General features: G+C 48.3%; 9 protein-coding genes across 9 annotated transcripts; 2 read left to right on the forward strand and 7 right to left on the reverse strand.

Moving 5' to 3' along the window:
* Positions 1-132: 132 nt before the first annotated feature.
* EI90DRAFT_2964206 (major facilitator superfamily domain-containing protein) lies at positions 133-3,405 on the reverse strand. Its single transcript, XM_039055479.1, has 11 exons — positions 2,571-3,405; positions 2,398-2,459; positions 2,218-2,303; positions 2,145-2,156; positions 2,020-2,083; positions 1,868-1,929; positions 1,332-1,750; positions 1,182-1,241; positions 1,034-1,097; positions 463-928; positions 133-389 (listed from the first exon to the last, which is right to left on the reverse strand). Exons 1-11 carry the CDS (start codon positions 3,213-3,215, stop codon positions 212-214), a joined length of 2,118 nt encoding a protein of 705 aa, XP_038924170.1. The 5' UTR covers positions 3,216-3,405; the 3' UTR covers positions 133-211.
* A 1,750-nt stretch (positions 3,406-5,155) lies between these two features.
* EI90DRAFT_3029080 (glutamate-tRNA ligase) lies at positions 5,156-8,097 on the reverse strand. Its single transcript, XM_039058096.1, has 8 exons — positions 7,822-8,097; positions 7,243-7,743; positions 7,019-7,177; positions 6,761-6,969; positions 6,528-6,695; positions 6,360-6,466; positions 5,985-6,307; positions 5,156-5,921 (listed from the first exon to the last, which is right to left on the reverse strand). Exons 1-8 carry the CDS (start codon positions 8,053-8,055, stop codon positions 5,217-5,219), a joined length of 2,406 nt encoding a protein of 801 aa, XP_038924171.1. The 5' UTR covers positions 8,056-8,097; the 3' UTR covers positions 5,156-5,216.
* On the forward strand, positions 8,093-10,966 carry EI90DRAFT_66096 (2-isopropylmalate synthase). Its single transcript, XM_039067923.1, has 5 exons — positions 8,093-8,222; positions 8,297-8,579; positions 8,651-9,040; positions 9,093-9,165; positions 9,223-10,966. Exons 1-5 carry the CDS (start codon positions 8,218-8,220, stop codon positions 10,839-10,841), a joined length of 2,370 nt encoding a protein of 789 aa, XP_038924172.1. The 5' UTR covers positions 8,093-8,217; the 3' UTR covers positions 10,842-10,966.
* Positions 10,967-11,488: 522 nt separating this feature from the next.
* On the reverse strand, positions 11,489-12,507 carry EI90DRAFT_66138 (uncharacterized protein). The gene is made up of 3 exons (XM_039067924.1): positions 12,237-12,507; positions 11,733-12,178; positions 11,489-11,682 (listed from the first exon to the last, which is right to left on the reverse strand). The coding sequence occupies exons 1-3, from the start codon at positions 12,411-12,413 to the stop codon at positions 11,658-11,660; spliced, it is 648 nt and encodes a 215-aa protein (XP_038924173.1). The 5' UTR covers positions 12,414-12,507; the 3' UTR covers positions 11,489-11,657.
* On the reverse strand, positions 12,508-14,378 carry EI90DRAFT_65649 (uncharacterized protein). The gene is made up of 4 exons (XM_039067919.1): positions 13,983-14,378; positions 13,015-13,928; positions 12,845-12,962; positions 12,508-12,792 (listed from the first exon to the last, which is right to left on the reverse strand). The coding sequence occupies exons 1-4, from the start codon at positions 14,080-14,082 to the stop codon at positions 12,602-12,604; spliced, it is 1,323 nt and encodes a 440-aa protein (XP_038924174.1). The 5' UTR covers positions 14,083-14,378; the 3' UTR covers positions 12,508-12,601.
* Positions 14,379-14,607: 229 nt separating this feature from the next.
* EI90DRAFT_3029088 (uncharacterized protein) lies at positions 14,608-17,596 on the forward strand. The gene is made up of 8 exons (XM_039058097.1): positions 14,608-14,813; positions 14,876-14,931; positions 14,992-15,579; positions 15,634-15,781; positions 15,835-16,008; positions 16,059-16,232; positions 16,288-16,857; positions 16,913-17,596. Exons 1-8 carry the CDS (start codon positions 14,676-14,678, stop codon positions 17,393-17,395), a joined length of 2,331 nt encoding a protein of 776 aa, XP_038924175.1. The 5' UTR covers positions 14,608-14,675; the 3' UTR covers positions 17,396-17,596.
* Positions 17,597-18,881: 1,285 nt separating this feature from the next.
* EI90DRAFT_65667 (uncharacterized protein) lies at positions 18,882-19,873 on the reverse strand. Its single transcript, XM_039067920.1, has 7 exons — positions 19,771-19,873; positions 19,620-19,709; positions 19,461-19,557; positions 19,321-19,408; positions 19,197-19,270; positions 19,067-19,149; positions 18,882-19,015 (listed from the first exon to the last, which is right to left on the reverse strand). Exons 1-6 carry the CDS (start codon positions 19,776-19,778, stop codon positions 19,105-19,107), a joined length of 402 nt encoding a protein of 133 aa, XP_038924176.1. The 5' UTR covers positions 19,779-19,873; the 3' UTR covers positions 18,882-19,015; positions 19,067-19,104.
* Positions 19,874-20,360: 487 nt separating this feature from the next.
* On the reverse strand, positions 20,361-21,993 carry EI90DRAFT_3029093 (uncharacterized protein; the record flags this gene model as incomplete). The annotated part of the gene is made up of 7 exons (XM_039058098.1): positions 21,940-21,993; positions 21,801-21,886; positions 21,340-21,749; positions 21,022-21,282; positions 20,855-20,970; positions 20,455-20,798; positions 20,361-20,402 (listed from the first exon to the last, which is right to left on the reverse strand). Coding segments are annotated over exons 3-6 (995 nt in total), but the record flags the coding sequence as incomplete, so codon positions are not given.
* A 405-nt stretch (positions 21,994-22,398) lies between these two features.
* EI90DRAFT_3029098 (WD40-repeat-containing domain protein) lies at positions 22,399-24,233 on the reverse strand. The gene is made up of 6 exons (XM_039058099.1): positions 23,947-24,233; positions 23,595-23,893; positions 23,278-23,537; positions 23,074-23,222; positions 22,948-23,024; positions 22,399-22,894 (listed from the first exon to the last, which is right to left on the reverse strand). Exons 1-6 carry the CDS (start codon positions 24,214-24,216, stop codon positions 22,786-22,788), a joined length of 1,164 nt encoding a protein of 387 aa, XP_038924178.1. The 5' UTR covers positions 24,217-24,233; the 3' UTR covers positions 22,399-22,785.
* Between the last annotated feature and the right edge of the window lie 1,071 nt (positions 24,234-25,304).

Here is a 25,304-nt window from a genome sequence, read left to right on the forward strand (position 1 = left end):
CACGGGGGCTCTGTTGGCTCGTTCGACTTAGCTTGTCACGTCACCGCACATCTCAGATCATTTTGCTTTCCTCTTGTTTTACCAAGTTCCCGCCCCCGCATTATGTATTGCACAACATCAGTCATGTACCTTCCGTCACCCGCATACTGCATAATCGATTTCAGAGCTACTAACTAGTACAGGGGCTTGACGCCTGGTATTTATGACTCTCTTAAGGAACGCCCTTATTATAAGTACCGTGCGGCGGAGCGAGAGGATGTCTAATAAACGAGAACGACAGAAAGGCAACGAACGAAATGAGAAAAGAAAGCCAAAGTATCCCCTGAGGAAACCAAGAAACCGTAAGGATATAAGTTGCACCATACATAGCTGGTCCAGCGATTTGTGATCTAGTGTTAAGGAAATCATCCAGTCATCAACCATCAAAATTAAATATTCAAAGCAACAACTTGGCTGGCTTACGATAAAGAATTGATGACCGCAAAAGCACCGAAAAGTTTCCCAGCATCACCACCACCACCACTCCCTCCTCCTCCTCCCCCTGACATGAGCGATAACGCCAAACTCTGAGCAGCCGGTGCATATCCAGCCCCGAACGACGAAAGGAGCGTCGCAACGCTAAACGTCCTAGATTCGAGGGCCAAGCTCGTCAAAAAGTATGCAATCATATCTACCAGGAGCGATCCCTTTGCGATACGAAGATCGAATGCGACGTTATGATGATGATGATGATGATGATGGGCGTGTGAGAAACGTGAAGACACGCCAGGACGAGATGGGTGGATTAAGGGCGTTCGTTCAGTGCCCCTGCTACTAGTAGTTGCATCGGAGGGGGAGTGGTGTGCGTCTAAGTCGTTCCGATCGTCGTTTGGTGCAATGTCTTGATCACGAAGGTCAGCACGCTTTGGACCAAAAATCTTGATTATCACTTTTTTTGTTTTTTTTTTGTTTTTTGGAAGGGAATGAAAAAAAAAATTGGAGGAAAAAAAGTATAAACTTCAACGACAATCACCAACTCTTGATGACTACTCACATGGCAGCACAACGACGAGATGGACGGACCGGGTGACTCCAACAGCAGTCACCCAATATCCAATCTTGGGCACAAAATTAAAAAAAATCAGCCTCATCAACGATCCCAGGCGTAACGGTAAAATTAAAAAAAAAAAAAAAAAACTCACCTCTTCCGAGGTCCAATCAAACAGCGCAGCAGCATACTGGAACTTGAATTGTGAAGCGCCCTAAAAACACCGACCCCAACCGGCCATTGTGAGACAGACCTCCATACGAGCCGAACAACAAGCCCCGTGTGTGTGTGCGTCTTAACTTACGACGAGAGATGACACAAATGCAGAAGCACCAGCGATAAGCGTCAAATTCCAATCCTTCTTCCGACCACTCCCAACTTCCTCCCGCTCTCGATCTCGATCTCTATCGACAGCCTGAGGAGCAAACACCACCAAAGGTTCCAGAAACCCAAACAAAGTACTCTTCACAACTCTCATCACTCGCGCCCTACTACCACTACAACCCTTATGCTCATGCGGGTTTCCTGTCGTTGTCATCATCATTCGCTCCTTGCTCGCTTCGGCTTCAGCTTTCCTCCTCTCCGCGGTGATGACCATTTGACGTTTGGAGAGCGATTCGGGAACGAGGAAGAACATGGTAAGAAAGTAAGCGACGTGGCCTGCTGTAGCGGCATAAAAGGGGGTGAGGAGATCTCCCGTTCGTGAAATGGCGATACCGCCGACTTTTGAAAGAGAGAGAGAGAGAGAGAGAGAGAGAGAGAGAGAGACGAATATAGTATGGTGAATCAAGAGAGTGAGATTATAGCATTAGAAAGGGAGTTAGGAACATTAAGACTTACGAGCTGGACTGACCGCCATCCCCACGTAGAGAATGCCCAAATACAGGGAAAACATGCGTGACCTAAAATCGAGTTGATTACGATTTACAGTGACCAAGGGACAAAAGAAGAAGTGTGAGTGAATGAGTGAGTGAGTGAGTGACTTTATTTACCTCGCTGTCGGATGGACACAATCGCTGATATATGCATGCGCCGCTGCCGAACTCGTCACGGCTCCTACGTAAAGAATTGGAGGGGCTTCATCTAACGTCTCAGTGCTTGGAACAGTACTACTTACCCCCAGCCAAACCTTCGCAAAAAAAAAAAAAAAGAGTTAAATATCATGGCGAATGGTTTTAGCAAGTACCTACCATCAACGATGGAGCTCCATAAGAATCGATTATAGCTTCCAGGAATCTGACGAGAATAAAGCGTGACGGCGATGAAGTTGATGTCTCTATACCCTCAGGCCAAAAAGAAAAAAAAAAAAAAAGAGGAACGGCCAATCAGCATTTTTGCAAGTAAAACACGCGAAAAAGAAAAAAACTTACGATAAGACTGCTCCAAGGACACAAATTTTAAGTACCCAAGTGCGCCCTTTACTATCTGAAAGCTGCGAGAGAATAATGGTTGGGGAAGGGGGGGGAGGAGTTAGTAAGTATAAGAATTGCTTGAAAATGGGGCCAACAACAAGAAGAAGAAGAAAAAAAAAATCCTCTCTGACTTTGGACCAAAAACCTGTGGTTAAAACGGAAAAAAGTCCCAACGTCAAAGTGATCATGGTAGCCAGCGCTGCGACCCGACGGCCGACTTCCGGATCTGCACGACATTGCGATGTAGGACGGGGGACTTTGACGTCATAATATTGAGAGTTTATCCCCCAGTCACCAAATGGGACAAACGTCGATCGGCCAATAAAGACAGGTTCAGTAGTACTACTACTACTATTATTGTCGATGACGAGTGGAGAAGCGATTTCTGGCTTATAGGCTTCGCATACAAGGCGAATGTAGATTTCCGTTTTCGCAGCGACGGTCATGAACATAAAGCACGTCACGAAACCGAATACTGGGAGTATCCACCATGCCGAAGGTCGTTTGTACCATGGTCGTTCATGAAAGGGGACTTCTTCATCCTCAGGAGCCACAAACGAGTTATCATCGTCTTCACTGTCGGCCTTGTCGCCGTTATTATCACCAATGTCAGCGCTGTTAGGAGGAGCTTTGCTAGAGATCGAGATTTCTGCGGGCAGTGGGACGATATCGATTGAACGAGCGGCAGAGACAGAGCGGTCGCGTTGGTGTGGAGAATGTTCGCCGCTGTTAGGATGTGATGGACTCAGTAGAATTGGATGATTGCTGGAAGCCATAGCTTGTCGTCGGTTGACAAGAAACACGAAGGGTGTTGTTACAAGAGTGTGTATGAAGGCCTCTGAGGCTACTGAGATAAGGAGAGTGATGGCGCATACATTCGCATAGATTCAGAATGGAAGTGATGGACAAGTGAATTTGCAACGATAGGCGTGTGTGTAGCAGGTCTTTCAATGAATTCGAGGCCGGCACTTTCCAGACAACCTACCGCATGGCAGAAATGGCTCAGACTTTGCTTGCGGCTGAGGTTCTTCTTTTTCGCCTCTCTGCATCCGATTTAACGCTTCAACGCCTTGTGGATTATGATGACAGCGCCCTTTTTTTCTTTTTCTTTTTCTTTTACAGCAAAAAAAACGGCGGCTTGGATGTCGATCATGTAGTTGTCCAAAAATGAGAGGAAGTTGTGTAGAGGCCAAAATTGGAAGTCAATATATATAACTATTTTAGCGCTGCAACTACTTTGACTAAATGTGGCTATAGTGCATGACTGTTAATTGTGCGGCGCTTCAATTTCACGAGGCGATTGCACAACCGAGCATATGGATCGGTTACCTCATCATGGTATTGCACATGAAGGCAGCTTTGGAAGAACAGTACTCTCAGCGAGTTAAGGCCAGCCTCAGATTCGTCCGTTCAGCAGAGAGAGGGTCCTGTCAATGATAGACCAACTTCACCTTGCGGAGAAGTGAGCACACGCTCTTCCGCCGGTACATAAAGGAGATAAACACGAGGACAAATCGAGACTCCCAAACACGATCGAATTTGCAGAGGTCATGCATGTTGATGACAAACGTGGATATGGAGTCGACAGAAATCCTCGCTGGCGCGCGCTGGGGAATAATATGAACGGTTGGAAAAGCAGGACAAGTCTTCAATCAGATCAAACGTTGGAACATGAAATGTTTGAGGAACCTTACTATATAAGATTACGAGGGGATGGAGTCCTGCCTAACTGAGAGATTAAGGATTAAGCTCGTGTAATAGCGATGTTACAGTAACGTTGCCTGTATATAGAGAAGTGGGAGATATGAGCTGAGCAGGTAACGAATTTCCTAGGATGATGATTTTGTTGTTGCTGTTGTCGTCATCGGCCCTCTGTCGCCGACGGCAGCTAATACAAATGGATTTTTTCATTGTACAGCTGTAAAACAATTAGATTGACCTCTCCTTCTCGCTAAGCAGTGGGGGGAACGCAGCAATGAATCAGTCAGCTTGTATTTATACTCCTGCTGTACAATAGCAATCACATTTCCTCATCCCGTGCTCAGAGACACGACACTCTGATCAATGAGTGACTGTGTTGCATGGACGCAGGCCTTGGTTACGTGTCGACGTGGGCTCGACGCACGGTTTGGGAGAGATTGATTTCACTGGCAACAGTGAGGCGACACAACTGAGGGACATCCATGCAAGGCAGTTGTAGGAACGCGTTGGGAGACTTGCTAGGGCCGCGTCACCATCAATTGAAAAAAAAAAACCCATCCATGCCAACACTTCAGCTTCGCATGAGCGCTGGCCTAACGCACATCACACAATCCCCTCCCCAACAATCACCGAACAGAAGATATTGCATTTGAATGACGAAGAATCCATATTTCCTAACGAAAAAAACACCTTTTTAGAGGAGGGAAATGTATGAGGGCCCAACATCAACGCGATCGTATCACAATCAGAACGATAGCACATTCACACGTCGACATTATGTAAAAAAAAACTGGACGATCCACATAAAAGAATACTCTCCGCGGCGTGAATCTCTGCAAGTCGGTAATGTACTTATGGAAAAGTGGGGCCAACTTGTAGGAACTGTTTGTCGCGTCTGATTGAAAGAAGAAAAAAAAAAACCGGACTTTAGCGGTTTTTATATGTGCCTAACGGCTGCTGACATAAGCTTCGGCCGTGCGATTCGAACGGTCACTTCAGAGACAGTGGGGATGTCGGGCATGTGTTATCAAACAATTCTTATAATGGTAATCAAATTCCAACTCGAAAAGAACCTTTCATGGCTTGGGATGATACACGTTATCCACTTCGTACATCTTCGTGTCCGCCTTGGGATCGATAGCTCCAGCAAGTATAGGCACATCGTACATACTTGTAGTGACCGGTATGGGGAAACCCCTATCTCCATCCGATAAAATGATACGATCATTACCCGTGGTAGAAAGAGCCTTCGTAGCTTTCGATTTCAACTGCGCATCTTTACCCCATCCTCCAGCAGCCACTACTTTCTTCTCCAAAGGTGCTGCAACGCCAGGAGTTGCCTTGCTGGCGACTCCAGCAGCCCTGCCATCAGGAATGTTGATAAAGTTGAAGCGCCCCTCCCCATTTCCGTCCGTCGACGTGGTGGTAGAATCGAGAATGTAGTAACCCTTCCGCTCGAATTGGACAATGTCACCTTTCCTTAAAGTCGTCACGTTTGCGTCCGCAAAGGCTTCGACAGCAAACTCAGTCACTGGGGTCACAAAGTCGGCAACATTATCATCCTCCTCAAGTTTCTTCTTCGTGATGAGGTAGTCGTAATCGAGAAGCGTGACATTGACAAGTTGATGCGAGGCGGTCGGCTGTGGTAGCCAAGTGATTTTCTTTTTCGTCTTCTTGAAGTCACCCTCGAGGAACAACTCTGCCTCAATCGAGGTGACCTCGCCCTCTGGCCCAAAGACCTTCTTTCGGATGAAGGCATTTCCCCAGTCCATGAGCGTAACCTGCAATCGAACAACATTTAATGGGGTCAGTCAAGTAAAAGTTGGATCAGAGGAACACTTTACCTCCTCTTGATCCTCAAAGGAAACAGCATCCTCTTGTTCAACAAAAATCTTCGACGAATACACCGTCTTTTTGGTTCCCACATCTGGGTTCTTCTTGTGTTTTGGAACATCTTTCACTTCTTCCGCGGTAGGTCCATTTGTCAACGTGACAGGAACCAGCCTTTCCTTGTGCAGTGACCAGAATCGTGGGGCGATCGGATCAATGATTTTCTTGTTAGTCGTCCATATCTGGTCCCACTCCATTTGCATCTGAGCCTGTGAGGGTCCCTGAGCCAACATGAACGCTCTCAACGCCTCTATCGTTAATCCGCGTCGTCTTATGCCTGGAGAATATGCTCGGTATCGTGAAATATAGGATACAGTTGCATTTCTAACCTCGCACAGTAGGGAAACGGGGGTCGTCCCACCCGTAGACGAGCTTGTTTTCAACAAACCAGTGCAACTTCCGTTTGGAAAGAAGGGTGTAAATGAAGTTGATACGACTGAAGCACAGGATCAGTCTTTTGCTTGGTCCTCATAATAAATGTAAAAAAAAAATTTCACCTGAAATCCCAGACCTCCACTTTGCGGAGACCGAGTGCATCAAGCATCCACTGGTACTGAGGATTCCGATCTCGATATTCGTTCGTGCGAAGAGCATGAGTAACTCCTTCCAGGCTATCAACCAAGGGGCAAGCAAAATCGTACGTCGGATAGACTTTCCACTTGTCCCTAACGAAGGGAACTTCATGTTAGCGATTCTGGAAAAATTTTCCTTAGGGCCTATAAGGACATACCCTGTCCGGTGATGCGGCAAGGGATTGCCCCGGTAAATGACCGGATCTCGGAGAGCCTTGTTTGGGTCGTCCACGCTGATTTTCGCACGTATACACCATCTCTGGCCTTCAGTTGATCCTTTTGTCATCTCAGAAAATCTACTAAGATTATCTTGGACACTGGAATCGCGTCTTTTTGACGCAATGCCATCCATACGCTCTGCTCTCATCTGAAAATCGACTCAGAACAGAGGGAGGGACTATAGTAGGGGCCTTTACCTGTTGCTGCTCGGTGTCATCTGCATATGCATTCCCTAATGTCAAGAGCTTGACACACTGCTCGTATAGATGGGAGAAATAGTCAGAGGTATGTGTAATCTGGTCTCCTTCGATGCCCAGGAGGGCCAAGTCCTCCAATATTGACACCTCAAACTCCGACTGGCCATGCAAGGAACGATCAATCAGTCCAATCCTTCTGAACCCTCCCATAGTCTTCACCATACCTTCTCCTTACTAGGATTCGTGTCGTCGAATCGAACGATCATCTTGCCTTTGTACATTTTCGCAAAGTGCTGGTTCAGGAGAGCAGCTTTAGCGTGTCCGATGTGCAGATAACCAGATGGCTCCGGTGGAAAGCGAGTGACGACGCCTCCTTCGACAGCACCGGGGAGTCCAAGAGCAAATGTAGCAGATTCGGTCGCAGCTTTTTTCTTTGACGATTTTGCCTCATTCAGGGATGTGTAGACTGCCTGGGTAGAGGAGATGCTATCCAGGTGCGTATACCATCGCGAAAGATGGATATGAGAATTCTTTTTCAGGACGCCAATTGCTTGGAGGCTGCCTTTTATGGCGCCCCACACCGCCCAATCAGGTAGCGTAGGAGAGTGACCAGTCAGGTATGTTCTATATGCCAGATGATCATCAACGCCGTCCAGAAGGGTCGCAAGTTCCGTGAATCCAAGTTTTCCCGAGAGTGCTTTGGCGGTTTCAACAAACTTCGAGGACTAAGGCGATTGAACGTTGTGCATCGATTGTAAAGATGACGAAGGATCCATTTTGTATCACAGTTTCAGATGGCTTACCAACGCTAGATGGTCATTCAGACCAGCTCTTAGAGCAATCGCGCCGAGGATTTCAAAGTAGTCCGTCAAGACCGAGCCTAGTGTCGAGTCATTCAAGGATAAACTTTTAGCATCTGTATCGTAGCGTGTCTCGATCGAGATGCCAGGAGCGACCGCAGAAGCATACGATGCTAGAGTTAATGCTCCCCATGGCACTGGGGTTGCAATTGGATTCAGGGTCAGGATGAGTGACATGAGGCAATTCGGAAAAAGAAAATGGATCTCATGATTCGTGACGCTATTCCCCATTTCTGACTCACTTTTAGCTATATATTGGATCGTCCCCACTCTCTACCTCCACCACAGTATCTTCCCCTCTCTTCAGAGCCTGTCTATATCTCAAAGGGACTTACGCCCATGCTGTGAGTAGCCGACTCGTTTTTTCACTGTGTGAAGAGCTCTTTTGAACCCGACCGGTGAACCCACCCTTCCGTAGACTCGATCCATCTAAAAAATACAAACCGTACACACCTATCCACCTTCCTGACCGACAATGGCCTAACGGCCGTATTACAACCCCCCCAATATGGTTATCGACCGATCTTCGTGACGGCAACCAAGCTCTAGTAAACCCAATGACCATCGCCCAGAAAACTCGATTTTTTCGTGAACTCGTGAGAGTTGGTGTCAAGGAAATCGAAGTCGCGTACCCTGCTGCCAGTGATACAGATTTTGGCTTCGTCCGTGGATTGATCGAGAATGGAGAAGTACCGGATGATGTTTGGTTGCAAGTGAGGCGGTTGTTGGACCCGTTTCGGCCGAATATGACGCTGAAAATCCTACAATACAGGTTCTTACCCCTGCTCGAGCCGATCTCATCAAACGTACCATTGACTCTGTAGCGGGTGCGAAAAAGGCCATCATACATATGTATAATGCAACCTCTCCAGTTTGGAGAGAAGTTGTTTTTAGACACAGCAAAGAGCAAACTCTCGCTCTAGCTGTCGAGCACACCAAACTAGTTCGCCAGTTGACCGACGAGGTCTCTAAAACTCATGGGACCAAGTTCAGGTATGAATACAGCCCCGAAACTTTCACCCAAACCGAGCCGGACTTCGCCATTGAAGTTTGCAACGCGGTGCTCGACGCTTGGGGGAGGGCTGATGGTGGGGAGAACCGTATCATCTTCAACTTGCCAGCAACCGTCGAAATTGCTACGCCTAACCATTACGCCGACCAAGTGTGTCTCTCGATCTCTGAGCCTGTGTTGTCGATCTCACGTATGTTTATAGATAGAATACTTCTGTCGTAAAGTTAACCAACGTGAGAACATCGTCATAAGTCTTCATCCACATAACGATCGAGGTGTGTGTGCTCAGTGTTGCTCCCATTTATGTCCAACCAACTGAACTCCGAATACAGGCACTGGTATTGCTGCTGCCGAATTAGCCTTAATGGCTGGAGCAGATAGAATCGAAGGCTGTCTCCTCGGAAACGGGGAGAGGACAGGAAATGTCGACCTTGTCACGCTTGCTTTGAATCTCTATACTCAAGGGATCCACCCAAATCTTGATTTTTCGGATATCTACTCCATTGTGGAAACCGTTACAGATTGTAACGAGATTCCGGTACATCCCAGGCACCCATATGCTGGCGAACTCGTCTTCACAGCATTCTCCGGTTCGCATCAGGATGCGATCAAGAAAGGTTTCGAAAAGCGAGAGAATGCTTTGAAGGCGACAAAACAGGAAACGCTTTGGGACATCCCTTACCTTCCTATTGATCCTGCGGACCTTGGTTGCACCTACGAGGCAGTCATTCGCGTCAACTCTCAGTCGGGCAAGGGCGGCATTGCCTACCTTATCAAACAAGCTTTGCATCTCGACCTGCCTCGTCGCCTCCAGATCGCGTTCTATCAGGTTGTGCAGTCGATTTCAGATAAGACCGCGAAGGAAATGACTGTCGAGGATATCACCAAAGCGTTCAAGGACACCTTCAGTCTTGGATCCAATTATTCACGCCGTCTTGTGCTCAAGTCCTTTGCACTGACTGAACTCAGAGAGTCTAGTCAAGATGATTCTGATTCTGACGAGGCGTCCGAAGGGAGAAGGTTTGAGGGTCAAATAGTAGTGGATGGGGGTGTAAGAGTGATCCGGGGCGAAGGAAATGGTCCTTTGTCTGCTCTCCTTGCGGCGCTGCGGTCACATTTTGACATAGATCTCATTATCCGAGAGTACTCCGAACATGCCATTGGCGAAGGCACTGGCGTCAGGGCTGCTTCGTACGTCGAACTGGTTACTCCGGATATGGACTTGAAGGATAAGGCTCGCGCCGGAACTTGGGGCGTCGGTATTGACCGTGATATCGTAGCCTCAGGTCTTAATGCCGTCCTGGGTGCCGTCAGCAAATTCATTGGTGACCGCCCATTGCCTGATATCTCCCTCTCTGTTGGTATCAACAGTCCGTCAAGCCAGGCCGATATTGCGTCCATCATACTCAACAACCTCGGTTACGACATTCCACGCCGTATGGAAGCTCATTTTTACAATGTTGTTCGTATTGCTGCCAAGTCATCTGGGTGGTCAAAAGTCAGCAGCGAGCAGCTAGCAGAATTATTTGAGAAGACTTACCCCCAAGCTGATGAAAACACGAGGTTCAAACTGAAGAACCACAACCTCACCAAGATTGATGAGACACGTCGACGATTTAGTGGGGCCATCATCTTCGACGGAGTCGAAAAAACGGTTTCCGGTGTTGGAAATGGCCCTCTCTCTGCTATTCTTGATGCGATTCAGCCCCACTTAAACACTCCGACACCGTTGTCTATTCGCGAATTCTCAGAGCATTCGATTGGAGAAGGTTCTGAGGTACGGGCAGCATCGTATGTTGAGCTTACGACGGAGATTGAAGGGAAAAAGGCGGGTGTATGGGGAATCGGTACCGACGTTTCGATAACGTCCAGTGGATGGAAGGCTGTACTTAATGCTGCCGGCGGTTTTACCGCGTTGACGAAGGTAAAATTGGTGAACGGAACATCTTGATTTGAGTGTTTACCTCCTGGTGGAGCGTATAGTACAGCATGTCTACAGAAGATTTAACCCCAAGTATCCAAGCTAGTCCAGACCCACGGTGAATGTTTTGGCGTTCGAGTGCTAAGAATCGATGACTTTCAACGATGTTTCTACTACGGCAAAATGTGGACCATCATCGTTCACTCTTCCAGTAAACGGAACGAGGCCAAAGTCCATCATTGGACCAGGCTTGTCAACGGGTTGCTGATCCGCAGCCGCATTATCCCACGAGTACCGCCCCAATTGTCCAAGCAAGTGCCCCACACGGTATTTCAATGAACTGTTGAGAATCTCGAGGTCCGAACTGGGGGGCTGGCCAAGAAAGTGTTCCTACGGGCTGTGAATCATATGTCGAGAGTGGCATCAAATGTACGCACTGCGTGATCATCCGCCACCATGGCAATGTGATCGTCTCCGGTCGAGTCTCTTAATAACAGCAGAAAACGATAGCGGAGCTTAAGAAAAGGAGAAGGGCAATTTCCTTTCTTGCATTCAGAGCAGCAGGTGTAATTTTTATCATATCTTCGACACAGATCAAATAACGTGGGGTGATTGAGAACCAAGATCACTCACACTTTCAAACATTCTGGGCAATAAGACTGCACAAATTCTAGAAATTGTTGCGGGTACAAGTCGATCACGCTAGCCTTCACCCGAAAGGCACCAAGACCACCCCTCAAAGCCTCCTTAAACGAAGCCTCTTTGGTTTCTCTGACGAATCTCGGGCTCAGCTCCGTTTGGGCGAACGAGTCGTCGAGACAGGGTGAATCACTTCTTGAGAAGCAACTAGAAAGCGTCGAGCCGTTCGGTTCTGTTGGAGCACAATTGGTTTCGGCGGGGCACGGAGCAAATGAAACGCACCTGAGGGATGAGACTCCTCGTGACTTGTGAGGTCGTTCGGAGTACTGTTCACTCCCTTGTAAGCATTTCTTCGCCTGAAATTGCAGATCGTGAGTCATTACAACTAGACTGAAAGGACCGACACACTCTTTGAAAGCAGCAAATCTTTCATTTTCGCACACCCATGGAATTCGGGAGATCTTATCTGACTCCGAGCCAAGGTTGATTTTCCCTTCGAGACAGCCTTGAGGACTGTGCTTGACACGAAGGTTCCGGTGACGATACAACTTTCCTTTTTCAATGATGATTTCGGGCTTTTCGGGCTCTCGATCTGATTTCCATAGAGATACTTTAAGTGCCAAGTCCTCGTGTAGCGGATGATATTTATTAAGAGGATTACGAGTGTAATCAGTGATGTAGATATCCCTGGCTTTGAACCCATATGAGCTGTCGAAGTCTTCAAGCACCTGCCAAAGACGAAGCGGACGTTATAAATTCGGAATTTGACACAGTCAGAATGTGTACCTCGAAGAACAGGTCGCAATAGATATACTTATTGTAGACACTGGAGGCGAGATCTTCAGCTTTGATGTCGGAGATTAGCTGGTGCTTGAGGGGAGGGGCTTGAATTGTAACAGTCTCCTTATCCTCTTTAGCGAACTGGCGCAGCCACCAGTTCCCTAGAGACTTCAGGTGCTCCATTTCATTTGAGTTGGGGATTCGACTTGGGGAATAACGAGAGGCTTCGGTGCATCGCAGCTCTCCAGGGCCACATATGCCAGGGCATGAGGCTGGGGGTGTTTCTGGAAGTAGTTTCTTCGTTTTCGGATCATATACAATCCACTGTAGGTTATGTTTGTATCCTGTGCCAGAGCCTGAGTGCCTCGGGTTCAGCTACAGAAGGTTAAGGCGTCCGGGATGCGCTGTGATAGCAACAAAGATACCTTGACATTGCGGAGAATCACAGCGTGCCCGACCTCAACCGGCGGGACCCAGTGCGAGAATCCATTCTCCACATAGCAGTCAAAAGTGAGTTTTGCCTCCGATGCATCCATTAGCCGGATTTTGTAATGCCAATCTCCTATTCATGTAACGGTGAATTACAGTACATAATTGATGAGGAATTCACTCACTCTGGGGATTCTCGTCTAAAAGAAGTGGTAAATATACGATACCTGAAAAGTGATTGAGTCGCATATCGCCGCGGGAAACAATATCCTCCCATTCGGAAAGATCAAAGTATCGGCTACCCTGGCCAGTGACGTCATTCAGAGAATGCAGGGCGGAGGCTAAAATAACACACCTTCAGTGGCCCAGGTAGCAGGGGAATGGTGGGTGTTTCTTGATTTGGCTCCGCTGCTGCCAGCTGCTCTTCTACTTTCGGGGATCGTTGGAGCGAAGACAGAGCAGTCGCATCCAGCGACGTCGGGAGAATAGTGAGCGGTTCGTGATCCGGCTCCATGATTGCCTGCTCCTCTCCCCCCGTTGGGGACCGTTGGGGCGAGGATAGAGTAGTCACGCTCAGCGGCGTCGTCGTTGGCAGTGGAATGACGCCCTTGCTGCCATCCTCCCTTTGTATGCGCTCTGCCACAAGCTTAGCAGCTAGTTTTTTCTTGTCCCTCTGATGTTTGTTCAGCTTCCTCTTTTTAGGCTTTCTGTCAGCACCACCGGGGGCACTATTTGGTTTGGGGGTGCTGCGTGGAGACCCTTGAAGTTGTGGCTTCTTTATAAAGATATCCCCTTCTTCACTATCCCTCATTGTATGGGGCTCTTGTTGAATGTTTTGCTCCGCGTTAGTCGGGATTCGGGACGGATCAACAGCGAGAGGAACACGCCTGGGGGCTTCTGAGGAAGATGGGGTGGGACTGGGACGCAACGATTTGGGCTCGGGGCATGCAGTTGACGAGCGTCCTGTTGGAACGTCCGTTTGGCCCGCTGAGTAGTCAGGGAAATTTAAATCGGAGGCCACGGAAACGGGCTGGATCAGCATCTCCGGAATCACAACGCCGTTTCCACCGTCCTTCGACGCAGGAGGAATTGGCACAGAAGGGCGCTGATGTGTGCTGGTAGATAGAATGTCAGCATCAAGCGGGGACAGAGCGTCATGGGTGGTAGGTTCATTATGGCTCTTTATTTTAGGCCCAACAACCGTACATCCACCAAGGGTGTAGTCTGACGGATTGTCGGTTCGGTCGGTTCGGGTTGGAGAATCAAGTTCTTAGAGAGGGGCTTGAATAGGTGTGATCCTTATTGGCCTAGTAGAGCACACACCTTGTTCTAGGCGAGTGATATTTATCTCTTCATTCCGGTTCGATGTGAGTCGTAATTCAATAGCGCTATCATATATGAGCCGGAATGCAGGCTCATCCATGTTTGCAGAGTTTCGGCCCCCCTACTGGGCCCAGGAGGGGGCATGCACGCGATATAGCGGGCCCCTAACAGCCGGAGTTCCATATTATAGCGTGAAGCTGCCATCCCAAGACCTTGTCCAGAAGGAAATGTGCCAAGAATACAGACTAAGAAGTGCAATGGACGACTGAATCCAGACACAGGAGAAGCGCAACGAAGTGTAGTTGAAGAATCTTCCTCGATAGTTATTTTCAGGACTTTTGCTTTGACGGTGAGTTCGCGAGTGAGGCAAGGAAACATCGACGGTGTCAAATCCTTTGGGTGGACGAGAGACTTCGCGTCCTGTCCCTTCTTTTGTTTCTTACCATTTCCAGTTTCATCGAGATGGTCTCCCGGACGCGTACGCTTCATCTTGAAACTAGGGACGCGCTCCACACTTGTTAGGTGCTCGTTAGGCGCGTCGGTCGCGCAAGCGCGACGCTGTGTTGTGCCAGCGTTAAATCGTTAATTCAGTTTCCATATAATGCAATCGCGCTCGGCACCTTCCCTTTGTCATTCATGCTGACGATACATTGCTCACACTGACCAATCATTCCCAAAGTCCCCCACGACTCGATGTCGGCGGTCAAAGGCGCCATGAGGATTACAAAGGCAGCCAAAAAGGGCGCTGTATATGTGTGCCAGACGTGTGCGGCACAAGGAATCGACAACCGTTATTCACGTATTGAGTATTTGCATCGTCATCAGCGCACAGTCAGTCGGTTATTGCTTTATTTTGTCCGAACGTTGGAGAGTAACGCGCTCGAGTTGTACAGCATAGTGAAAACAAGCCTTTTGTATGCGAACACTGCGGCAAGCGCTATGCGAGGAGGTATGTTCCGAGTCGTCTGGAGTTGTGGAAATCCGTGCCAATCATCCCTTGCTGTCGCAGTGATGTGCTCTTTCGACACCGAAAGAAATGCGCTGAGACCCCGAAGGAGCAAGATTCAAATAAGAGATCGCAGTTGACAGAGCCACCGCCTCATACCCTACCCAGGAGCCGGGGTGTCAGACCTTATCCTGACCCCTACTTGACTTCACTTGATGCATCTACATCTCGATTAACCAAAAATCTCCCATCGTTATTTTCCACATCCCCATTAGCCTTCGATGGCCAGGACCCTGCTGCTGTCCCCTCTGATTATGGTGAATCGGAGTTGGATCGACTTTTCTCTGAGGCACCAGACTTCTCCTCTCTTCCCGACTTTATCGGATCCGTTAATGGGCCTCATGTTTTGTCGATTTCTGAATACGACGGTGGTAACATCCTGAACCCGACAAGCTTTGACACTGGCCAATCGTACAGTGAGCCACCACTATTTAGTCAGACGATTCAGGATAAGTCAGAATGGCCAGTACGCCCCATGAATACCCTTGAGAGCAATCCATTCAGCACAGAGCCCACTCTAATGCTCGCTGAGAATAATTTGTTTCGAGAGCTCCGAGGTCAGTGCGGAGTCGATTCTTCAAACCCATTCTTGTAAGTTTCAAAGTTGATACCACCACGTTGGCTTGCTCAATTTCCTCCCAATAGCTTTGATGCCACACGCGTAATTTACTGTTACATGATACCGAGATGGAAGATGCCAAATGCCACCAAGATGTCCGCACTCGCGTATCGGACATTTAATACTGTGATGGAGCATCTTAGTGTGGTACATATGCCCACATTCCGCCTTGAAGTATGTATTTCCCTCTTTTTGGGATGACGTTCATTGTTACGGTCGCATTGTAGGACGCGCACAACTGGCTGATTTTTGCCATGTGCACCGCGGCGCCTAGACCAGCATCAGATCTGCGGGAAACAGACCCCACGAACTACGGGGATAGCCCTGTGTTACGGAAGGCTTTGGATGAAATAGATAGCACTCCTGACTGGCCCCAGTCCCAAGACCTTATTCGACGTGATGTGCGTCGTCCCAAAAGTCCATCGGAACCTGACGTTTAGTTTTGGCTTAGAAAACCGACATATTGGTTAAATCTTTCTACCAAACTGCGAGAGGTCGCAAGTTGACTGCGATGGAAAGCCTGCCCCTTATTCATGCTTTATTGCTCTATAATTCATCGTCATTTTTATCTGAGAACCAAACTGACCGACTTGCAGGCGAACTGTATTTGGCAACCATCACCTCCGTACGTAACCGCTGGACACTATTTCATTGGCCTAACACCTAACAACCCCATTTAGGTTGCTCGTCAATCTGGTCTTTTCACTCCAGGATCAGTTTGCACAAATCCAGAGCAGCTTCCTAAAGAAGAATGGCCGTCTCACTGGAAGTTGTGGATTACTCACGAGAGCTGGCGTCGCACTGCGTGGCTAGTGTACACCCTCGACACCCTTGCCCATCTCGAGTCGAATGCAATTGCCCACATTCCCCCACGAGACCTCCGACACATTCCTCTCCCATATCCTGATTCGGCTTGGAATGCTCCTACAGCCGACGGATGGGCGTCTGCGATGTCTGCATTTGGATGGACCAGCAGGACCGTTGATGATGGGATGTATGCTATTTCGGCCTCAGATGGCAGCCCGGAACAATGGAACATATTCCGGAAGAAGATAGGCCCATATGCACGACATATCCTCATATTAACGATTCTTCGTGGGATTGTGGCGTATGGACGAGGGGAACCCGGCGGTGGTTACGTCACGAAGCGGTGGGTGCTTGCGGGACGCAATGGAGACCGTGTCGCTCCCACAGAAAACATTTCGAGGCACAATTACATTATTTCAGCGTATTGGAGAATGCTGAACTTCGTGAGTCCCCTTTTCTTAACCTTATGCTCTGGCCCAACATGCTATTCGTGTACAGTGGCGCCAAGCCTGGGACTTCGACATCACTTGCCAACTCAATCACCGAGGGGTACATTTTATCAATGATGCTCTTCCTCCATATTGGCTCTGCCGCACTATCCTTAGTCATATTGCCTCGCCTCCCCCACCATATGTTCCATCACTACGGCATGAAGAAGATCCTATCATGACTGCTCCGTATCCCCTAGATGATGAGGAAGATGGACCTAACCTTCTGGCAAACACCGATTTGAAGGACATGTTCAATGTTGCTCGTCGCTTTGTGTCGAACAGGGAAGGGACGGTCATGTCTTCCCCGTCTGGATCACCATATGCGTCTTCTACGCCCTCACCATCTGGGGTGACCGAAGCTTCATCAGTGCCATCTCCCGAGGTACAGTTGTCGGGTTCTCGAAGCCCAGGCTTATCACCCAAAGTCCCTCCCGCCCCTTTGAACAGCCTCCCCTATCTACCTCACCCTTTCACTGCCTACGCATTTTGAGATTCCCTTGTAAACCATCCCATTCAACTCGTGCTTCCTTTCTGTGTCGTCTTTTCCCAAGATTTATTCCAGCTGTCGGGTGTTCTGCTTCAATTTATTGCTGATCAATTGTATTACTGTTTTTCTGTATCTCGATACTTGTCTATACAATCAAGTGGCTCCATGCGAGTTCTTGCATTTGACGGTGAGAACCTCGCCTGTTACTCCACGGTCTCGCAGTCACGTCGTCGCTGTTGTCCCGGTGCATGCACCGTGTCACGCATGACGTAGTGTTCGGTTGGGTAGTGTCGGATTTGTAAGGTCGGGGTGCTGCGCTGGGTGTGCTGCTTGCGGGTGCACGGCTCAACATGCTACCCCTGCGAGGCGCCTAGCCCCAAGGCGTGCGACAGCACGCAAACCAGGAGCAATGTTCTCGTATTTTGGTGCCAGCAAAAGGGTGTCAATCATATTGAGCAGATGTGTCCACATTGTCTGTTTTCGACCCAAAATAAGGCGAAACGCTGAAAGTGCCAACCTAAATCTCTGTGAGTGCTAGTTGAGGCAGTAAGGTACCAAGCTTGCCATGTCCATGCACATTGCCCTACACCACATTTCGAATGATTAGTGCGACCAACATGAGAACGAAGCCTCTCCCGATGAGCTTTCCATGATACCTTGATGGAATGCGTTATAGTACCTGTGTTGCACGTCAGCGCTCTGAAATTTCTGACGTTATCAGGCCCCCACAGACATAGGATAAATTTGCTATGGCGGGCAATGTCACAGTCCCACTGCTTGACATAATAGTGAGTCTTCGCCGCTGTGAGACAAAAGCTTTGAAAAATATTAAGTTGGACGACCCTCAGCGAGTTGAAGCATGTGTCCGTGAAGATAGGATGAATTGCCTGTCTGCACATTCTTTAGGACAGCATTAGTTCGATGTTTTTCGGGCCTCACCGCAACCCACCTGAGCATTCTGGACTGAAATTCGGAACCGGCTTTTCTTCCCCTCGCGATTGAAAGTGTGTCAGCAATGTCTGAGGAGCATCACATTAGAAGTACCCTAAGTCTAGAGAGGGATATGCTTACGATAGTCACCATATTTACTGTAATCAATGGTGACATTGAGAGATGTGCTGTTGATGAGGAGACCACACCATGGGAAGTCTGGGCCGTAATGCTGCAGTATGATGTTTCGCACAACAGATGTGTGACTCACCTGTGTTCTGAGGCAAAACCTTAGCTGAGTCAACTTCAGGATGAAAGTTTGTCACAGTCTTCTCAACGCTAATGAAGCAGCCATACTCCGGGTGGCCTGCGATTTCGTCGTAGATAAATATGTGCGGGCACCACAACAATATCGCCTACCACTGTTCATGACTCTCAGAAATTGGTTGGCTTTCCGTTCTTCTGTGGTAATAAGGATGTAATCATCCACCCAACGCAAAAGCAGCTAATCCACAATGCGTTAGAAAGGAATCTTGAGCCGGAAAAGGTTGAAGATACCGTTTCGGAATCTTCATTAAAACTAAGATCAGGGTGCTTCCTCTCAAGATCCCCATAAAAAAAGGAGCACAGAATACTGGAGAGGATCGAGCCTTGGGGGATCCCCACTTTTTGTTGAAAGAACCCCTGTTTAAGCTGAGCTGTTATCAGTCTTAAACCTATGCGACAACAAATGGCTCGACAAACCCTGACAACATGGTCTTTTATGTGTTCCCTAAGCAATTTCAATATATCCTTTGCATTCCTCTCATCGTATTGAGCCTTTGAAGCTGGTCAAAGATATGTACCCAGGCTGTGAACATCAGCTCTTACTTACCTCATCAACGAAAATAGTGTGCCGCAAAGCAGACGCCATCTTAGTTGCAGCATGAACGAAGTGGAATTCTTCATCTGAAGGGAAAATCAATTGGTGGGTGATATGGTATTTGCCATGAACTCACCGTCTGCTACTACCGTCTGGACACGAGTAGTCTTAACTTTCCCGTAGTAATGAGTGACCTGCTGAAACTTGTTGATCCTGTACAATTTCTAAGAAAATACTTTGCATCAACCCGGAAGTCCTTTCGAGTATAGCGCCTACATTTGACAAGATCAAATCGAGAATGCTGAGGAGCTTATCCTGGTCGATTGAGTCAAAACATGCCTGGACATCAACCTTCACAAAGTAAAGTCTAGGCCTGGTCCGCCCAGGATATTTCGCACTTAGTCAATAACATTGGGTCCTCTGAACTAGACGCACATTGATGCATAACTTTGTTTCAGCTTTGCCCGAAAGCCTTTGAGCTTAGTATATAATTCTGAATGCCCGAAGACGGCGGCTCCAGTAAGACTAGGAGTTTTATTCTGACAGCCGGTGAGCGCACTGAGGCGGGGAGAATCATGAGCAATACCTTCTCATAAGTTAGAATTTGAAATGCTGCTCTCAGAATCTCGTTGATAGAGCTTCCCATAGTGCGTTTTCCGAGATTGACAATAGGACGAATCCCCGTCTCTTTTGGCAACATCCTGATAGTGGCCAGAGGCAAGGATTTCTGACGAAATTTATGTTGCATATCGGTCTGCTAGAACAATGAAGATCCGGACGTTGGCTACGGTTGTAAATGGCTGACCCGTGTCCCATGGATCTCTTCGAACCGATTAGACATCAGATCGCGAACAAGAGGTTGGCACAAACGATCCCAGTCATCGTGACGGAAGTACAGAATTCGATTCTTGAATGCACCCGAGTCTGTAACGTAGAAGGTCCCCTGGGGTTGAAAATCTTTTAGCAAGACACGGGAAGTGTGCCATCTAAACCTCACCTTCAATAATGACAACACAAAACTTTCGTAGAACCAGTACATGAAGTCTTCCAACAGTTCGCGTCGCTTGAGAGCATCTGAAACAGAAAGCCTCTGATCACTTGCAGCAGCTCGTGACGGCCCACCAAGCCAAGAATCACACTCGGATGTGCGGAAATCTTGTACTACATGATGAAGCGTGAATTTTTCGTGCTTTCGCAAGCGGATTATCCGGTAAATATCTAATACAACGAAAAGTCAGTACTTTAGGATAGTACATATTAGCAGTCTTACATGTCACTACAAGTTTGAAGTTAAACTTGCAACCCCAAAAGGTGTTCGGTATCACAGCCCGAACAACCTCGACGACATATCTCAGTACCTAAGCAATCCCAACTATCAAGGACATGTCAGCTAACTGCCGACTCTGCACTAGCCTCAAAATAGTTGCAAGCATATTGCGGAAATCTGGGCTTCAGCTTCAATGGCTTCCGGCCGTGGAGGACGATGAGACTGGGATGTGATACGTCCAGAGAACTGAGGGACAACGGCTGCGATATCACCTCGGAGACAATTTGGAGTACACTTCCCTGAGCGGTGGCATCGTTACAGGGATCAAGTGATTGGTCGCGTTTGGTCTATGAAGGTTCCTTAGGATTCGGCTCCTGCTTCCGCCGAGTCCAATGATACTGACCTTTGATGGGCATACTTTACTCAGAATGCGTGTGTACGAACATTGACTGTGCCGCCGCAAGAGAACCACGGCCAGAGGAAGCACTACTTTCAAACGGTGGGGAGTAGCGCGTTTGCCTGCTTGCTATATTGGATGGATTTCCGAATTGCCCAAACGGAAGTGCCCACCTCTTTTCCCTGACCAAGTTTTTATATTTATTTCTTTCATTCTCCAGGTGGGTGCGTCTCGCACAGTGTTGACACTGAATACACTCCTCAGACCGTATTGACGCGGGAAGATGTGCATCAATAAGTGCCGCCCATGCCGTTCCAAATTGAGCTCATCGTCGGATTTGATTGGATTCCTTGGTCGCGCAGCTTGCGCCGGAGGTGTCTCGAGGCTGTCGCGTTTGAACATTTGCCTTTGTTCGTCGAATGAACTCAACACGTCTATCGGGGAGAAACCAGCCCATCAAGACAGTCGACCAAGTGCATTACAAGGCTCACGTTTGGATGGAAAACCAAATTTTATACCGAACCCACTGGTTCGAGTGGGTTGCGAATAGAAAATTATGTATCGCTGGATGGGGATATCCATCGCACTACGCCGTGTGTATCGAACCTTTGCCTCCCTTCGCATTGTCCACGAGCCTTGTTTACTTGTTCTTACATCCGATTTTTCTGGTACATTTGTTTTTCTCTTTTTGACAGGAGGCAACGCATCGGCCGCGGATAGCTCTACTGTGAGCTTCCTCTTCCGTTGCCGCTGGTCATAGTCGGACTGGGCAGCTAAAAATCTCTTTGCCGATATGACATGCTGCAGGGGCTTTCCGGCCAGCTGGACAAATGAAAGATTCGGCAGAGACAGAAATAGGCTTGTCGATTTGAGCAAGTACGTCATTGCTTGCTCACCAATTCTTAAGGCAAAGATAAGTGCGGAAGCTGTTATCGCTCATGCTAAGTCACACCTTTCGTGCAACGCTTGCCATGATGCAGAACATAATGCTTTGAGCGTAGTGTTTGGGAACTTTTGCTGGAAACCGAGTTCGAGCGTCTGATGCAGAAGAATGAATCAAGAACCATAGAAAGAATAAGTACATTTCCTACTCCGCAGATCCCTAGTGTCAAGACATTCGTGCGCCTTTCGTTACCCGAAACGCACAAAAATTCCTGAACGTTGCTCAATGTCTGCAACGTAGGATGTAAGACACAGGACGAATCGAATGCCTATAACTAACCCGTCTCATAGGTGTGTTGTGTGGAAATGGCGTAAATTTCAGCTCAGGGCGAAGTGTCCCCTCGAATGCCACAAAAATGGAGCTCAGCATCTCGACGTATTGGCTAGGGTCCCCATCCCGAGTAAGCACGTCTAAGTCGACCAAATTTGAAAGGAACACTCCGAGAGGTAATATCGAAGAATAATTTTGTTGAAGCACTAGGTTAGACGCGTCGCTCATGAGATGGCAGTTGAATCTCTTGGACACGACGGACACAATTTCGGCCAACTCCGCCACAACACAAAACGCGAGACAACGCACTTAATCATTTACAGATCAAAGTCACTTGGTCAAAAAGCGCTGGACCAGCATTCAACGAACAGTGATATCGTGCTCAGAAGCTCGTCAGACCACTGATAACACCACGTCCTCACCATTTACATCACACACCTCGCTTGTTTTCCGAATGAGCAAATGCCCTCAAAACTATAAGAACATATTTTCGCTTCACTGAACGCTACTGACCTCCCCCCATCATAATAAACCAGAGTCCCCAAGGTGTAAGACTAACGGGCATCTGTCGTGCCGACCTGCTCCTGCCAATTGTTTCAGTTGCCAAAGATGTTGTGAAACCCAAATGTGTCGATTCGACACAGTAATCCAACATTATAATCCATACAATTCAACAGGTAGATGAACGACCAGATTTGCGTCAAGAAGAGGGCACTCGCGATTGCTAATCTTCGGGCGGACCCCACAAAATGCATCGACCACTCGCGTTTCCGCTGACTGCTCGCTCAGCGATGCAGGGATGGGAGGCCGTCACGGCCTGTACAGCCGTCACCCTAAGAAATCACAATTAGTTGGAGTACCACACACTCAGAGACCACATCATCACTTTGAGCGATCCGCGAGCCTCACAATCTCCTCTCCGTTGTACGCAATGACATCCAATGACTGATCCATCGATCCGACCTAGAAAACGTTCGACATCAGTCATTCCGGGGATATTGTATGAACTAACAGTGAAGTGGGATGGTTCATTGGGATTCTGACTCCACTGAGCTTTCAGCACCGTCAACCAACGTCCAGTTTGACAGTTATGTGCTTTTTGGATTGGTCGGGGAAACTTTAATTTCTCTCCCGATGAGAGCCAAGCATCTAGATTCCAAACTTATTCCGCGCCGGTCAGTGAGAAGTGGTGGCTCCAGATATGAATGCGACTAACTTCTCAAATTATCATCATAACACGTTGTCACTATTTTCCTCCCTCGAGGGTCCCAAAAAGCTGAGCTGACACTGTATTTATGCTCAAATTGCCCGAGTATACAGCCCCGACCAGGTTTTGATGAAAGGAAATCTGTGACGGCTTCGTGATCTGCTTCTAGGACGGGAGGCGGTTTCACTTTAAGCGAGCTGGGGCCGTCATCATCACCCTCAACAAGTGCTCCGGTTTCGATTAACATAAGCTTTCGAACGTCCCATATTCTGCCATTAGAGGGGCAAGTTGAGGTCCACAGCACTAGTAGCATTGCTGACGCTTACTTCAGAGAAAGATCGTTGCTCGCGGTGCATATAAAATGACTCCTTCCAGCAGCAGGATTGATGCTGACACAACCAATCTTCAATTTAGCGTTCACTTGTCTTCGTGATCGGCTGCCTTCCCGGAGGTCCAAAAAGCTTAGTCCGCCATCAGCGTCGGAAATCCATATTTCATTCCCACGTGGCGCGATATCAAAGGATGTGAGAAGTGTCGAAGTTGAGGCAAGAGAAAAGAGCTCAGTAGATTGCCCAGATGTAAAGGAGGTCACACGCAGCGTGGAATCATAGGATGTCGTAAAAACCTATGTAACTGAATAAGCCGAGCGATTCCCATCCACATGCGCTTTTAACTCACACTATGTGCATCAGTCGGGCTGAATTTGATGCAAGATATCGAGGTTTTTGGCGATCTTGGCCAATGAGGCTGTAAACGCCAATATCTTCCTCCTTCTCGCGTATCGTCATATTTATCCTCTTCGTTCTCTTCGGATGGCGCCAGCGCATCCCAAATACCAAGCTGGCCATGCTTATCCCCAACAAAAATGAGATCTTTCGTTTTCTCTGGGTGGTAAGCCATGGAATAAATTCTCTCCCTCGAAACCTTGGCTCGCGATCGCACGACCATGCGGCCAAGTCTTTTCCTAAGATCATTGATATCAGGATCGCTGCCCCGTAGCTGAGACTTCTCCGCAATATTGCGAGAGTTCCGTAGTCGTGTTTCGACAGAATGCACGTCATTGCAGGCAGCTTCGAGAGTATCCCTTAATGATGAGATTGATTCCTTTGTATCGTCCTCGTCGCCGACAAGATCATCCAGAGACAGATTTCCATGGCGCGGACGCCTCGCTACGCGTTCGAGCTCTAGCACGGCAAGTCTCTCCTCTTCTTCGCGTTTCCTCTTTGTTTCCAGCTTTTCCTACAAAAAAGACAAGCGACGTTGAGAAATACACGCGCTTGACGCGGTCATTCGAGTAAGTCGCGAGCGTACGACGACACTGACCAGCCATTGTATGGGAGTATCATCCGGGCTTGCGTGCAGATGGGCAAGTCTGGAGGACTGCCTTCGGGGAACAGATGTGTTCTCCTTTTTCGCTTTCTCTACCTTCCGAGGCCGGGCTGGACGAGCCCGATCGATCTTCTCTGAAGTTCTGCTCTTTGCAGACTTAACGGGCAACATCCCCAGGGAATGAGAAGCATCTTTCAGGTCCAGGGACGCCAAGAGTGCTTCATTCTCTGCGATATTCCTTCGGCGAATTTCCTCGCTTTGTCGTGTCACTCAAGCACAGATCGCTAAACGCGTAAGACGCGAACTCACTAGTCAATGTCCTCCTCCATAATGAGAGCTTAGTATCCGCCTGCTTTGAGGGTCGACCACAAAAAGCGCGTAGGAGGCCAGGTGATTGGCCGAGCTTGTGTTTCCAGAGTTCCTTCTTGTGCACACGGTGTATAGAGTAGGGAAAGCCACCATCAATGGGGACAACAAGACAGTCTCACAGAGTTCATGGGGGGAAGTTAGAATTTTTTCGTGGGAAAGCACCGTGGGAAACGCATGGTCCCCGTTGGGACATCAGATCCAAATAGCATCTTCCATTCTCACTACTGTACTGGCATGACCAACAACCGGTCACGCGTCACACAAATGTCCGGCGTCACGCACTTTGAGTAGAATCCAGTGGCTGTGCAAGCTTTCAATTCAAATTTTCCAACTACATC

Source organism: Cantharellus anzutake (genome assembly GCF_015039405.1).
Source record: "Cantharellus anzutake strain C23 chromosome Unknown EI90scaffold_1, whole genome shotgun sequence".
NCBI classification, from domain to species: domain Eukaryota; kingdom Fungi; phylum Basidiomycota; class Agaricomycetes; order Cantharellales; family Hydnaceae; genus Cantharellus; species Cantharellus anzutake.